Source organism: Schistocerca serialis, chromosome 4, assembly GCF_023864345.2.
Source record: "Schistocerca serialis cubense isolate TAMUIC-IGC-003099 chromosome 4, iqSchSeri2.2, whole genome shotgun sequence".
NCBI classification, from domain to species: domain Eukaryota; kingdom Metazoa; phylum Arthropoda; class Insecta; order Orthoptera; family Acrididae; genus Schistocerca; species Schistocerca serialis.
In genome coordinates, this window is record NC_064641.1 from 250051835 (window position 1) to 250068925 (window position 17091).

Here is a 17091-nt window from a genome sequence, read left to right on the forward strand (position 1 = left end):
GCTATTTCTTGATCAAATGGAATCATTTTTCTCTAAGTACAATATATTAAAAAGTTCTCAACATGGTTTCAGGAAGGGTAAGTCTACAATAACAGCCATAGCCACATTTATTCAAGCAGTATTGAATAAACTTGAAATGGAAACAAAGTTATTGGCACCTTTCTAGACCTATCTAAGGCTTTTGATACTGTAAATCACTCCATTCTTCTACATAAGTTAGAAACTTATGGGGTCAGAGGAGTGGCATTAGATTTGTTAAGATCATACCTTGCTGACAGCAGACAATGTGTTAAGTTGTATCATACAACAAACAGTAAAATCATCTTATAAAATTCTTAACTGTGGAGTCTCTCAGGGAAGTATTATTGGGCCTTTTCTGTTCATTGTGTACATCAATGATATAATAATTCCAAAAAATGCAGACCTTGTGAATTATGCCAACGACACCTCCTCCATAAGCTGGGACCCTACGAAACAGCTAGCAGTAGAAAATAATATGAAGAACACTAGCCTTATCACAGAATATATGACTAAAAATAAACTGGCATTAAATAAGGAAAAGACAATTCTAATGGAGTTTATGCTAAATTACAAATCAAGACAAGTGGATACTGAGCCAGAGTTATCAATTTAAACAATTGATAAACATAAATTCCTGGGTATTATAGTTGATGAACATCTTACATGGAAGGAGCTTATCAGCTACATGTGTAAAAAACTCTCGCGTAATACCTACCTGCTAAAACGCCTTTCTAGCATAATAGCGTCACCAGTCTTAAGACAAATCTATTTTGGTATTATACACTCCCACCTACAATACAGTATTGAGATTTTGGGCAGGGCACCAACGGTATACATGGATAGGGCTTTTAGAGCCCACAAGAGAACAATTAGGATAATAGCGAATATTAGTAAATGTCAATCCTGTAGAGAATACTTCATTAAGTATAATATACTAACAGTGCATTCACTATATGTTCTAAGGACTATACTGTTTGTAAAAGAAAATATGGAGCACAGTATAATAAATAGTGATATCCATAATTATAATAAAAGGAAAGAGGATTACCACATAAAATTCAGAAATAAAAAAGCAACCAAAAATAATCCATTTTCTGCTGGAAGATGTTTTTACAACAGACTGCCAAATACCATAAAAATGTTAAAAGGAAACATATTTAAAATAAAAGCAGCTGTTATTGCTAAATGTTTGTACTCCATCAAGGCTTTTTAATGTTGTATGTACTTTATTTCTACTACTAAACTATTATTATTGTTCATGTATGTACTGACTGACTATGTCCACGATTGTAAAAGTTATTATGGACAAATAAACCATTACCATTACCATTATTATTATTATTATTATTATTATTATTATTATTATTAATCTCGAAGCTGTTGTCCTCAGTCCTTTACATCAGAGGGGGGAGCAAGAATTATAATCAACAGTTCCTCTGAATTCAAGGAATCAAAAAATGACAGTAAATGGTCCGGAAAAAGAGTGCACTTCAGTGACCACTTGACTGGAAAGAAACCAAATTCCAGACGTTAAACCATTACATTGGTGACTCGAGTTCATGACACAAATGTCAATTAGATACTGATCCAAGCATTCTATCATTTTTTGTGATATTTGTGTCTCAAGAACTGTTGCAATTTATTGCAGACGAAACAAATGTTTTTACTTACACCAGAGAAAATGCTACAGAATCTGTGAATTCTTGACTGTCAAAGTGGAAAGACACTGGATTTGAGGAAATTTATTGTTTTGTCTCTATTTGCCTTCTAGTGGTACATGTTAAGGAGTTCAAATTAAGTCCAGAGAAGTACCTTTGAACACACCAGTTTTCAGCGAAATTATGTCCCGAGACCGTTTTTGTCTACATCTGAGAATGTTACACCTCAGTGATAACTCTACGAGTACTGGAGGCAACAGTCTATTTAAAATTAGGACGATTGTTGACAAAGTTCGTAAAATGTTTCATAATTCATTTCGTCCACATCACAAGCTTTGTATAGATTAAAGTCTCCTGCTGTTCAAAGGACAATTAACTTTTAAGCAATTTATTCCAACCAAGTGAAGTAGATTTAGAATAAAGACATTTGTACTGTGTGACTGTCAGAGTGGGTATATTTTGGATTTTATTGTATAGACCGAGAAAAAGTGGCAATGTAGTGGCAACTCTTATGGGACCACATTTGGTACAGGGTCATATTCTGTATGTCAATAATTGTTACTCCAACCCGGACCTGTTCCTTTGGTTTCAAAACCATGGAACAGCCAGATGTAGCACTGTTCGTAAGAAAAGGCGCAACATGCCAAAACTGCAGAAGAACTTAAAATGAGGAAAAACTGAGTTTAAGTCCACTGACAAGGTCCTAGCTATCAAGTGGTGTGATAAGAGAGAGGTGTGCATGTTGACCACAAGTCACACAACACAAATGGTTGAAACAGAGAAGACTGACAGAAGTACTGGTGAAAAAAATAAAGAAACTACAGTGTATTGTAGATTACAATTTGAGTAAGGGTGCATTTGACCATTGTGACATGTTACTGAGCTCAGTGAGATCAGGGCGTAAGACTGTGAAATAGTGCAAGAAATATTTTTTTTTTTCACATTCGGGATTTGTGCATTCTAAATGCTCAAGCTCTCCACCAGTCAGTAATGGGGCAAAAAATGGCAGTCTCAGAGTTTCACCTTTCTCTCATAAGGGAGATTGTAGAAAAATATGCTACAGAACGGAAAAAAGTGGGTAGTGGAAGGGGCTACGTTGACAAGAATCCTCTGAGATTCACAGGGAGACATTTTCCGGCTGTTATCATGAGTGAACATTCGCAGGAAAAGTATGCTAATGCACAGATGTGTGGCTTGCATGAAACAGAAAGTGTGCCGGGAACTAGATACGAATGCAAAACTTGCAACGTCCCATTATGTGTTGTACCCTGCTTTTAGACTTATCATACAAAGAAGCATTACTAATCATTGGGAACTAAATCTGAGACAATTTATTGACACTTCTGAATGAATAACTAAAAAAGGGGCAAAAATGTAAAAAAAATATAAATCTATTTTTACCTTTGCCAATGCCTGTTCGAAGCCTGGATCGAAAAGGAGGATGGGAAATAGATGCCACATGTGTAAAATTATTAAAAGGAAGCCTGACTTTTTCATATGTAGCAGTTTATGGCAAATGAACGGACTTGGTGGTTGAGATGGTGCAATATCTGTACTGTGTCAAATGTAATTATGCCGGGTACATTGCACGAGTATAACAAAACCCATATATTAAACTACATTTGATACATTTAAATTATTAAGACTTAACATGGACAGTTATATTCTTTTATCCTTAGTAGTACAAATATGGATCACATTTGGTCTACTTGTAAAAGACCTGTTTTCAATAACTGATTCAAATGCCTTGATCAACGAAAAAAAACATGCCATAGTTAAAACTCTGTTCCCAGTGCGATTTTTCTTGCTACTTTGCCTCTGTTGTTAGCCAATATTGGAAATTAAACTCATTGTTCTGAGGAGGGTGGGGGGGCTTAAAATTTGTTGTTCAAATGAGTTTGGCTTTGAAGCATTAATAGAAAACAAAAACACAATATTTGTGAAAGAAGTATCAAATATATCCTGCTTTCATCTAACTGCCACTCGGACCTGTTGAAGGCGTGGACAACTTGGTGAGAAAATGTGTAACAGCTCATTAAGAGTATAGTGAAAAATACTAAACATTGAGCAAGTGAAATTTTCTGTCAAAAAAGTGAACTACAATGCGCAGTGTAATTAAACTTTTTGCAGCCCATTACGATTTATTTTGTGTAGCAAGACAGGACTTGTACAAAGTGATATATATCTCAAAATGTAATCTTTGCTTACCCCAAAAGGACATCACTTATGATGAAGCTGCCTAATTTCTATTAAAAATACAGCTTGTGGATATTCTGTGCAATTGTACAGTACACTTTATGTAAATATTTTTTTATGGGGGATTTTCATATGGCCAGCTCATATAAGTATAAACTTGGAAAAACATGTAAAATATAGTTTTGATAAGATTTCATATGTAATTTTTTTTTTGTGTGTACATTGTTCAACCCAATTTTTGTGATCACTGGTAGTCATTTAATTGCCCAGTTAGCTATCTGCAATTATCTAGTCAATCCAATGAGGGGGTGATGTGACGAAGCGAGCTCTGATATTTTTACTTCCCCTCGTTTTGCCATTTGCCTCCTTAAAATTCATTTTTTTCATTTTTGACTAATTACCATTAACATACAAGAGTATAATCTGCATTTTCATAAAAGAGAAAGTTGGCCCTCAGTTTTAAAGAATATAACACCAGATCTAATTTTGTGCTTAGTTTTATGTATTTAATCGATTTTCTAATTTATTTCGACTATTCCTAGTTAGTATCTTTTTATATAGGGTGAAATCAGTAATAACTTAAATTCTATTGTTGACTTATAAACAAACAAAGTCTGTACTAATTATAAACATTTGGTGGAACAACTAATAGTATTCTTAAATGATCTATTTGGCCCTGTTCAAAACCATGTTAGCAAAGCCAGACCTTAATTAATTCCAAAGTAATTAATAGTTTTGTCAAAAGTCTGTTAATTTCATCATTTAAACACATAATTTAGCCTAATTCTTGTAGTACAAGAAACTGCCAAAATGAAGAAGTTTTCTAAGTATTCAGTTAATTGAATGAAGTAAGTTTTAATCATAATTTCTGTAAATTAAATGTCGAACAATGTGTAGTTTCAGCACCTATTATAGTGAGGATATATAAGGGCCTGATTTTTGGTCTCGAGACAGTCAGTCCATGGCCGAGTTTCAGACAAGAAACCTGTGTTGGTTAGAACAACAATAATGCATCAACTTAACCACGAAATAAGTGTTACACTAATCGGCCGTGTGATAAAGCAATGATAGAGTCTGTTAAATTTAATTAAAAGACTGTGAACCGCGTGGTTAGGTTGTTATTGCTCGTAGATGTTCAACAGAAAACTATTGTAGCAGTATGTGGATGTTTGCCTGCAACCTATTAATGAGGCTTATTGGAAGTTAAACACTAGTGCACTGGTCATATAACTGTATTATTGGAGGGTTGTGAATAGTGAAAGTAAAGAACTGTGAAACACAACTGTGCATCTGTCGGCTATATCATTTACAGCAGTCAGTTCTGCACTTCCACCCCCTATTTTTTCAGCCTGTATCACAACGAGGTACATCGACACAGAGGACAATCAACGAAGAAATAAAGCAGGTGAATGTCACAGACTGACCACAAACATAAGGAAGGAGACTCCAAATCCCAACGTATTCTCTATTTAATCATCTGTATGCCCACATTCTGGAACTAAAAATCCTGATTTGTTTAGTAAGTCATAATGTAAACAGTAAAATTAGAGTTCACTGTTGCACTACACAGACAGGAATTTTTCAGTATGCTAGCATAAATCTGAAGTTCAAAATCACAAACGAAAATGCTGACAACATATGATGAGAAAAAAATTGTTCAGATTATCATCTTTTCTGCTACTTTTAAAAGCCTAGATGATTGTAAGTGAACACCACAGAATACAACTCAGGAGTAGACGAACATTATTGTTTGTATTCTACGGTAACAAATAAGACCTAAAATTTAAAACTGTGGCCTATACATAAAAGCTAATATCACAGTAGAGCCCACCTGTTCTGGAGTACAAGTGTCACGCCATGTGTGAATAAGTTTGCAGAACATGGAATATGGCCCACAGAAATTTTGTTTTCGCAGACGCCCAAATTCACTTAGTTCTGCATAGGTCATTCCCATATCCTGTTCATCAGTTTGTGCCAGCTGACCATCTGCTAAGGGTTCAAGCTCAGCTGTGGGTGGAGCTGCAAGGATTTCCTTAAGTACAGGTAATTCAAATCTGAAAATAAAGATAACAATACATGCTTCAAAGTGATGTCATTTCAAGGTTATTTTAACCTGTATATGTAAATGGAGATTGGCACTAGCAAGAAAAGCATTTCTGGAAAAAAAGGGAATCTGTCAACTACTAATACAAATTTGAGTTTTGGGAAGACTTTTCTGGAGATATTTTTCTGAGGTGTAGTCTTGTATGGAAGTGAAATGTAGGCAGTAATTAATCAGACAAGAAGAGCATAGAAGCTTTTGAAATGTAGTGTTACAGAAGAATGCTGAAGATTACATGGTTAGAAACAACAAATGAGGTGGTACTGGATCAATCTGGGGAAAAAAGAAATTTATGGTACAATTTGATTACAAGAAGAGATCAGTCGACAGGACACATCCTGAGGTATCAACGAATTTTCAGTTTGGTAATGGAAGGAAGTGTGGGAGGATAAAAATTGTAGAGAAAGACCAAGGCTTGAATACAGTACGCGGGTTCAAATGGTTGTAGGTTGCGGTAGTTGTGGAGAGATGATGATGATGATGATGATGATGATGATGATGACGATGATGATGACGATGACGATGACGATGATGACGATGATGACGATGATGACGATGATGCTGTGCAGAACAGACTAGCATGGAGATCCATAACATAGCAACTAATAATAGTAATAGTAATAATAATAATAATAATAATAATAATAATAATAATACTACAAGGATTGGAACTTAAATAGTGGCAACTATATATTCACAACCGATACAAAAGAGTTGCATGTTTGCACCAGTTGCTGTCCTTCAAAGTAGTCACCAGCATTGTGTAGAACCCATGGCCAGCAATGTGGAAGGCGTAGTATTCCGTTAGCAGAGCCTGTTCTGTTGATGGTGCGAATGGAGCTGTCTACTGCCTGTCGAATCTCTGGAACAGTTCTGAAGCAAATGCTACGAAGTGGTTCCTTTATCTTCAGAATCAAATCAAAGCTATGAGGACTCAAGTCCGGGCAGTATTGTGGATGGTACAGTACATCCCAGTCACATCGACTGATGCGCTGTATGCGCCCGCGCATTGTCGTGCAAAATGGTGGGTTGGTTGCGCAGAAAGTGTCGCCTCTTCTTTTGCAAAGCACAGGATATGCTTCAAAAACGAACAGTAATATGACTCAAGTCCTTGGTTGTGAATAAATAGTTGCCACTCTAAGTTCCAACCCTCATGCTAGTAATAGTAGTAGTAGTAGTAGTAGTAGTAGTAATAATAATAATAATAATAATAATACAGATGATGACGACTATGATAAATGTAGAACCATGAGGTGTGTGGGAAATGGTAGGCAGACCCATAAAGAGCATTTACTGCATGACACCTCCTCTGCATAATGTCTGTTGGATTCATACCATCATTTGGTGAGTACAATAAAAATGAAACTGTATCTCCTCCTCCTCCTGCTCATCAACATCAACATCATCACATTCTTATTTCAGAACTACATATACAAGTTTTATGCCAATTAGCTCCACAGATGAGGAACAGATTGAGAACATGTATGATGAGATAAAAGAAATTATTCAGATGGTTAAAGGAGCTGAAAATTTAATAGTCATGAGGGACTTGAATTCGACATTAGGAAAAGGAAGAGAAGGGGAAGTTGTAGAGGAATACGGACTGGGGGAAAGCAATAAAAGAGGAAACCACCTAGCAGAATTTTGCAAAGACCATAATTTAATCACAGCTAAAACTTAGTTTAAGAGTCATGAGAGAACGTTGTATACACGGGAAGAGACCTGGAGATATCAGAAGGTTTCATACTGATTATCTAATGGTTAGACACAGATTTAGGTTGGTTGGTTGTTTGAGGTTTAAGGGACCAGACAGCAAGGTCATCAGTCCCTTGTTTCAAATATGTGCCATTCCGCTAATGGGACAACTCAGTAAAGTCAGAACAATAAAACGGAAAAAGGGAAAAAACGTAAAAAGGCAGTCATGTTGTCATTGGTAAAAAACAAAATGAGGGAAGTCGACAAGAGAACGAACCCAACACTACGCTGAAGCAGCATAGGCAAGACCACCTGTGACTTACAAGGTACAACTGCTATAATGTAGAAAGTACGTACGGGAATAGAAAGACTAACCGAGCATTAAAAAAAAAAAAAAAAAAAAAAAAAAAAGGGGGGGTAAAAACAGAGTAAAAGGGAAAGAAAAGAGGATTTCGGTCAGGGAGGTGAATCAGGAATCTCCGAACACTGCTTACAGTGGGAGACACCCAAACACTCATCGCCCTGCCCCAACACCAGAGAGAGATTAAAAACTTTAAAACTGAGAATAAAAACCACTTTCCCGGAGGAAACCGAGAACCAGAGAGACCATCTGGGAATCGTCAGCCAACATCAAAGGTAAAGTGTGGGGGAGCCTGTACCTAGCACACAGAGCCAAAAGAAGGGGGCATTCAACCAAAATGTGGGCTACCGATTGGAAGCCTCCACAACCACATAATGGGGGTGGCTCATCACGCAAAAGAAAACCATGGGTCAACCGAGTATGGCCAATGCGGAGATGACACAGTGTGGTCGAGTCCTTTCGGGAGATGCGAAAGGAAGAACGCCACGGGTCTAATGTCACCTTAATTGCACGAAGTTTATTAGACAGGGGAGTAGCCTCCCAAGAATTGGCCCATGACTGTGCGAAGTGGGATTTGATGTGAAGCCGTAAATCCGCTGCAGGAGGGGCTACAGAAAACGGGGGGGTAAGTAACTGCTCCCCCAGCCAAACGATCAGCGAGCTCATTACTCGGGATACCCACATGGCCAGGGACCCAAAGGAAGTCAATGGAACAAGCAGCACGGTGAATATCAGCGAGATGGTCATGGATGGCAGAGACCAAGGGATGGCGCGAAAAACACCGGTCAATAGCAAGAAGGCCACTCATCGAGTCCTTGCATAACAAAACGCGGTTGTGTTGGGACTGTTTAATAAAGGTAAGGGCCTGGGAAACTGCCATCAATTCTGCAGTAAACACCCCACATGTAGGTGGCAGCAGATGACTTTCCGTTCCAACAGAGGATGTGAAGGCATACCCGACACGATGAGCAGATTTAGAGCCCTCAGTGTAAAAAACAACAGCATCCCGAAACTCCCATACACAGATTTAGGAACCAGATTTTAAACTGTAAGATGATTCCAGGGGCAGATGTGGACCCTGACCACAATTTATTGTTTATGAACTGCAGATTAAAACTGAAATTTGAGGAGATGGGACCTGGATAAACTGAAAGAATTGGAGGTTGTAGAGGGTTCCAGAGGGAGAATTAAGGAATGATTGACAAGAACACAGGAAAGGAAGAAGAATGGGTGGCTTTGAGAGATGAAATAGTGAAGCCAGCAGAGGATCAAGCAGGTAAAAAGACGAGGGATAATAGAAATCCTTGGGTAACAGAAGAGATATTGAATTTCAATGAGGAAAGGAGAAAATATAAAAATGCAATTAATGAAGCAAGTGAAAGGGAATATAAATGTTTAAAAAATGAGATCAACAGAAAGTACAAAATGGCTAAGCGGGAATGGCTAAACGACAAATGTAAGGATGCAGAGGCATATGTCACTAGGGTAAGATAGATACTGACTACAGGAAAATTATAGAGACCTTTGGAGTAAAGAGAACTATCTGTATGAAAATCAAGAGCTCAGATGGAAAACCACTCCTAAGCAAAGAAGGGAAAGCAGAAAGGTGGAGGGAGTGTATAGAGGGGCTATACAAGGGAGATGTGCTTGTGGGCAATATTGTGGAAATAGAAGAGGATGTAGAGGAAAATGAGAAGGGAGATATACTGCGCGAAGAATTTGACAGAGCACTGAAAGACCAAAGGCGAAACAAGGGCCCGGTATTAGACAACATTCCATTATAACTATTGATAGCCTTGGGAGAGCCAGCCACGACAAACTCTTCCAACTGGCGAGCAATAAGTATGAGGCAGGCAAAATACCCTCAGACTTCAAGAAGAATATAATAATTCCAATCCCAAAGAAAGCAGGTGCTGACGGCTGTGAAAATTAATGAATTATCAGTTTAATAAGTCACGGTTGTAAAACACTAACACGAATTATTTACAGAGGCATGGAAAAACTGGTAGAAGCTGACCTCAAGGAAGATCAGTTTGGATTCAGTAGAAATGTTGGAACACTACAACTTATCTTAGAAGATGCGTTAAGGAAAGGCAAACCTACATTTCGAGCATTTTTAGACTTAGAGAAAGCATTTGACAATGTTGACTGGAATACTCTCTTTCAAATTCTAAAGGTGGCAGGGGTGTGTGGTGTTTTGTTTTGTTTTAGGGCACTAAAACAACTGGGGTCATATGCACCCACATCAAAACTACAGAAGACGAAAACAGAGAGGAGTTAAAAAATAACTAAATGTCAATCCCAATTAACGTAAGAGAAGACAGCTAATAACAGGTATGCGGAGATAGGGCTACTGAAGACACCATACAGAAATGGAGGTCCAGAACTAAAACTTAAATAGCCTTTGCCATATTGCTTTGGCGGACAGAAAGTAAAATGTGGTCAACAGCCTGGGTGTCATTTGCTAAAATGGCCGATAACTCAGACAGCAAACCCAAGCAGAGATGTAAACGGTTAAAAAGTGAACATTCCTTCAGGAAGTGGCAGACAGTTAAACTCGGGTGCAATGTGTACAAAGTGGTGGGGGAGCGCTACATATCATATGAAGATGGCTAAAAAGGCAGTGCCCAATATGCAACTATGTTAAAATGACTTCCTCCTGGCGGGAGGGCCGAGAGGACATCGTCCGAGCCCCTAGGAGAAGCTTAACAATCCTCAGCTTAATTCCCTTGAAGGGAACACCACCTCCTGACGGACAGTAACACAGAGATCATTGGAGGGAATATATGAGCTAGTGGGCTGAGGCACGAGGACTGCAGCCTTCGCAGCAGCCTTGTTTCCTGGCAGACCGACATGACCAGGTACCCACATAAACTACGCAGTGGCTCCACCAAAAGTGAGTAAGTGACAGCTTTCCTGGATCTGTTGCACTAAGGGATTGGTGGTGTACAACTCACAGACTTTGAAGCGCACTGAGTGTGTCTGAGCAGAAGACACAATTGAAAAGTTGTCGTTGCTGGATGTATTCCATGGCCTGATACAGGGCAAAGAGCTCGGCTGTAAATGCTGAGCAGTGTGCCAGGAGCCAATATCTAAAGACGTGGGCATCAATGACGAAGGCACACCCAACACCACGGTCAGTCCAAGAGCCATCAGTGTACACAAGGATACTATTGCAAAATTCCATGTCAAGGTCTTGAAACTGAAAGTGACAGAATTGCTGAAGTAGTGTCCTTAGGAAGTGAATGAAGGCCAAGGTTAGCACAGGCCACTTCACGTAGTCAAGGTGGTGAAGGGTTCACACCCACCAGGAAAGTTGCAGGTAGTGTCAAGTTAAGCTGCCAAAGCAAGTACCGAAAGTGGACTCCAGGACAGAAGAGGGACGCGCCTCATACTGGTGGTCAAAGGAATCATCGAAGAAGGAGGCATAGGATGGGCGGCCATGCATGCAGACAAACGGCATGCATACCTGCTGACAAGGAAGTCATGGCGGTAGGACAGTGGTAGTTCAGCACCTTCAGCATACAGACACTCAAATGGGCTAGTGTGGCCAAATGGATGCCACAATGGTGGATAGTGTGCAGATGGCATAAGAGGAATGGACGGGCAGATGCATAAACAAAGCACCCATAGTCGAGTTTCGAACGGGCAAGGAATCAGTACAAATGGAGGAGGGTGGTTCAATCGGCACCCCAGGGAGGACAAGGAGGACATTGAGGAACCACGTACAGCAGGCTGCCAGGTAAGACACATGGGAGTACCAAGAGTGTTTCCTACCGAGCTTGTGCCCCAGGAATTCCGTGGTTCCAACGTACAAAAGGGCAACAGGCCCAAGACAAAGATGGTGAGAGACACCATTTTCACCATCAGAAATTCATACAGATGGTTTTGCCAGTGGAAAAACAAAAGCTGTTGTCAATGCTGCAGGAGTAAAGACGATCAAGACATTGCTGAAGATGCTGCTCATTTAGACAGGTCTGCTGAGAACTGTCTTTTAAAAATTCTTGAAGGAAACAGGGCAGGCGACCACAGAAGCCTCACATGTAAAGAGTACAGAGGATACCAGTTCTCCAGCAGTTGTCTTAGGGCTTCTCCCTGCAGAAAACCATTCATGCCATGGGTGCACAAAGTAACGAGATGGTCAACTGCAGAACGCTGCACTTGAAATCCACACTGTGCAGTCATTAGTAACTGCAAGACTCGAGCCACCATACCAGCCGGGCATGAATCATACATTCCTTCACCTTGCAAACGCAACTGGTGAGAGAGATGGGGCAGTAGCTAGAAGGAAGTTTTTTTGTCCTTACCAGTATAAGGTATGGGTATGATGGTGGCTTCGTGCCAACATCTGGGAAATGTGCTCTCTGCCCAGATGTGGTTATATGTGTTAAGCAGAAAGTGCTTGCCCGCAAGAGAGGGGTGTTGCAACATCTGTACCTGGACAGCGTCTGGCCCTGGAGCAGAGGATTGGGATGAACTGAGAGCATGATCCGGCTCCCTCATAGTAAAGGCAGCATTGTAGCACTCACGATTCTGAAAAGAGAAGGGTATCGCCCAAGCCACCTATGCTCATTTCCAATGAAGGAAAGCAGGGTGATAGTGGGAAGAGCTCAAAATGGGCGCAAAATAGTGGCACAAGGTGTTGGCGATAGCAATAGGGTCCACGATAACATCATCTATGGCAGTGGTAAAATACAGGGAGTGAAAGGCTATTTACAATTTGTACAGAAACCAGATGACAGTTTTAAGAGTCGAGGGGCACGAAAGGGAAGCAGTGGTTGACACTGGAGTGAGACAGGGTTTTAGCCAATCTCTGATGTTATTCAATCTGTATATTGAGCAAGCAGTAAAGGAAACAAAAGAAAAATTTGGAGTAGGAATTAAAATCCATGGAGAAGAAATAAAAGATTTGAAGTTTGCTGACGACATTGTAATTCTGTCAGAGACAGCAAAGGACGTGGAAGAGCAGCTGAATGGAACAGACAGTGTCTGGAAATGAGGATATAAGATGAACAACAACAGAAACAAGACGAGGATAATGGAATACAGTCTAATTAAATCAGATGATGCTGAGGGGATCAGATTAGGAAATGAGACACAAAGCAGTAGATGAGCAAAATAATTGATGGTGGTCGAAGTAGAGAGGATGTAAAATGTAGATAAGGAAAGTGTTTTTGAAGAAGAGAAATTTGTTAACATCAAGTATAGATGTAAGTGTCAGGAAGTCCTTTGTGAAAGTATTTGTATGGAGTGTAGATATGTATGGAAGTGAAACATGGACAACAAATAGTTTAGACAAGAAGAGAGTAGAAGCTTTCTAAATGTGGTGCTATAGAAGAATGCTGAAGATTAGATGGGCAGATCATGTAACTAATGAGGAGGTACTGAACAGAATTGGGCAGAAGAGAAAATTGTGGTACAACCTGACTAAAAGAAGGGATCAGTTGGTAGGACACATTCTCAGACATCAAGGGATCACCAATTTAGTACTAGAGGGGAAGCGTGGAGGGTAAAAATCGTAGAGGGAGACCAAGAGATGAACATACTAAGCAGATTCAGAAGGATGTAGGTTGCCGACTCCTGGATGAAAAGACTTGCACAGGATAAAGTAGCACGGAGAGCTGCATCAAACCATTCCTTGGTGTCCCCCAGAAGAAAAAAAGCAATGGGTATCACTTTGGAGGAACGTGCAGGCTATGCCACTGATCCACCGCGCCCCATCCAGTTTTCACCAAAGGTTTCATCCAAATGCATTAACATTGCATGTGCAAAATGCGCATGTACATCATCGTGTTGGTATCACATATGCTGCTGCATGTTGAGTGGAAAATGTTCCAACAACTCTTACAGAGTCTTTCATAAAAATATTAAATATTTCTTTGTGTTCAGTTGCTGGGAGAACATGTATGGACTGACCAGATTATCACCCACCAAGCTGGCCCAAATGTTCATAGTGAAGTGATCTTGGTGACCACAAACAAAAGTAGCGTGCGGATTTTCCCTTGCCCACACATGTTGACTGTGTCTGATGAACATACCCTCTCGCAGAAAAGGATGCCTCATCCATAAAAAGCACATAGTTTGGAAAGCTGCAGAATGGCACACCTTCGCAAAAACCACTGACAGAATTCAATTTGATGTGAAAAATCATCTGAGTTAAGGCCTTGAACCTTCTGAGAGGGGTAAGGGCCCAAATCATCTTCATGCCAAACACACACAATTGTGGAATTGCTTACACCAATTTCCCATGCAACACATCATGAGCTTGTTGAGGATATGTTTTCCAGCAGTGGTAATGGCTCCTCTTCAAGCCCTAGTGCACACACTGTGCATTGATTACAGTGTCTGTCAGGCCTTCGCACATGTAACACAAAATGTATACATCAGGTTTCAAAGCAGGCCTTAAATGCACATGTGCTATTATGAGACTGAGTAAATAGAAAATGTACCTCAAGTGGACTTGGCTCTTGTATGGACTTGTGGATGGCAGTAAATATGTGTGGATCTTGCATTCGTGATTAGGAAACCAATAAATGTACAAATGGTGGGCAGCATGAGCATTTTCATCCACCACCCCATAAGCATTGTGTGTGTGTGTGTGTGTGTGTGTGTGTGTGTGTGTGTGTGTGTGTGTGTGTGTGTGTGTGTGCGCGCGCACGCGCGCGCGCGTGCCCTTTCCTCCCAAGAACAGCGCTCCATTTTCTGTCCACTCCACACAGTAACAAAGACAAGTGTGTCCCTGTTTGAAGACAAACTGACGCAAGGCCAACCAGACTGCACAGTGTGAACAGGTGCTGCCTTCTATACGACACCCATAAATGAGTCACTTGCACAGCCAAAAGCAACATGTTTACATCCCAGTAACAGGACAAAAACCCACAGTGTTGTCCCGCCTGGAATATCCACAACTATTCAACTACAGCCTTTGCAAATAAACGTCATAAAATTTCACCCAGATGCCTCTTTTACGTTGATGTCATGAGTACTTTGAAATCATTGGCCTGCAGATCTGCTATGGTATGGCTCGGATGGAATGTTGTGCACCTACACTCTTGGAGGTGCATGACACTGTTCAACAAGACCGACCACCATACGCTAATGGATGCGGACATGGGCTGCTAAGTGAAATATGCTTGTTATGACCCACTCTACCAGCCCTCTCATTTTCTATATTTATTTCAGATACACACTTTATAAATGGTTTAATGACAATATTATGGAAAGGATAGTTCCTGTAACTCTTCAGCCTTTCCCAGCGATCTAATGACATCTTGGGTTGTCGGGTGTTCTGCCAGATATCAGCGTCGTACTTGCACGATATTTCGGTCACGTAGCTCGTGACCTCCATCAGGTGCGACCTGAGACTGCTCCTCGAGTGGACCTGGTCCAGTATTTATGCCTATGGCCTTCCCCCTCCACCAACGGCTGCAGGCGCTTCCTCTGTGGTCTGCGTCCATTCCCTGCGACCTGCTGGAGCGTTGCTGCTCCGTTTTCCGTCCGCTGCGGTTCTAGGTGTTCCCTCTGCGGTCCGCGCCCGACCAAACCCACTCCTGGGGGTTTCATCTACGGTCTGGGGTACCAAGCGTTCCCCCTGCGGTCCGCGCCCACTCACCACGACCTGTTGGAGCGTTGCCGCTCCGTTTTTCGTCCGCTGCAGCTCTGGATGTTCCCTCTGCGGTCCGCGCCCACCAGTCACACTTCTGGGTGTTCCATCTGTCCGAGTCTGTAATGTGCAGTTGCTTGAGGCGTTGCAGGAAATCTTCTGAGTTGCGGATGTGGTGAATACATTTCCCCACATATGGAGACCTTTCAAGTACTTGGCTGTTGTGTACATAGGTGCCCCAATATTAGTGACAATAGGACGTAGGGGCATGCCCTCCTTGTATATTTTAGGCAGACCATACAGTCTAGGTGGCACTGGCGCTTTTTCCCGTAGTTGTCTGATGATCTTATCAGGCATCCCTGTTTCCTTCAAGAGAGCACTAGTCTTCTTGGCCACCTTGTCCGTGGGGTCACACTCCAGAATTCTGTATGCAGGGTCCTCCAGAAGTTGGCGTGCTTTCTCATCATAATCCACCCACTGCAAGATGACAGTGGAGTTCCCTTTGTCTGCTGGCAGTACCACAATGCTGTTGTCTTCCTGTAGTTTCTTGAGTGCAAGCCTCTCCTCGGTTGTGATGTTCGATTTCGGCGGCCTGGCCTTGGTGAGGGCCCTGCAGGTCTCTTGGCGGACTTCCTCTGCACACATTAGGTGGTAGTGTGGCTGCAACTTACAGCCACTTTGCAACTTATAGCCACTTTGCAAGTTGCAGCCACTCTACTACCTAATGTGGCAGAGGAAGTCTGCCGAGAGACCTGCAGGGCCCTCACCAAGGAAAGGCCGCCGAAATCGAACATCACAACCGAGGAGAGGCTTGCACTCAAGAAACTACGGGAAGACAACAGCATTGTGGTACCGCCAGCAGACAAAGGGAACTCCACTGTCATCTTGCAGCGGGTGGATTATGATGAGAAAGTACGCCAACTTCTGGAGGACCCTGCATACAGAATTCTGGAGTGTGACCCCACGGACAAGGTGGCCAAGAAGACTAGTGCTCTCTTGAAGGAAACAGGGATGCCCGATAAGATCATCAGACAACTACGGGAAAAAGAGCCAGCGCCACTTAGACTGTATGGTCTGCCTAATATACACAAGGAGGGCGTGCCCCTACGCCCTATTGTCAGTAATATTGGGGCACCTATGTACACAACAGCCAAGTACTTGAAAGGTCTCCTGTCTCCATATGTGGGGAAATGTATTCACCACATCCGCAACTCAGAAGATTTCCTGCAATGCCTCAAGCAACTGCACATCACAGACTCGGACATCATGGTTAGTTTTGATGTGGTATCGCTGTTCACCAGGGTCCCACTGAAGGACTCACTAGAACTGATTGCAGAGAAATTTGACGGTGCTCTGTTGGACCTGTTCAGTCATACACTGACATCCACGTATTTCCTGTACAGAAACCAATATTACAAAAAACAAACTGAAGGTGTAGCTATGGGCAGCCCACTGT

General features: G+C 41.3%; 1 protein-coding gene across 1 annotated transcript in view; it reads right to left on the reverse strand.

Annotated features, from left to right (window-relative positions):
* LOC126473777 (glutamine-dependent NAD(+) synthetase) overlaps window positions 1-17091 on the reverse strand; it is a 208785-nt gene that overhangs the window by 36763 nt on the left and 154931 nt on the right. The window contains exon 13 of the mRNA XM_050101043.1: window positions 5707-5929. Coding sequence (XP_049957000.1) covers window positions 5707-5929 — 223 coding nt within the window. The remainder of the gene's footprint in view (window positions 1-5706; window positions 5930-17091) is intronic.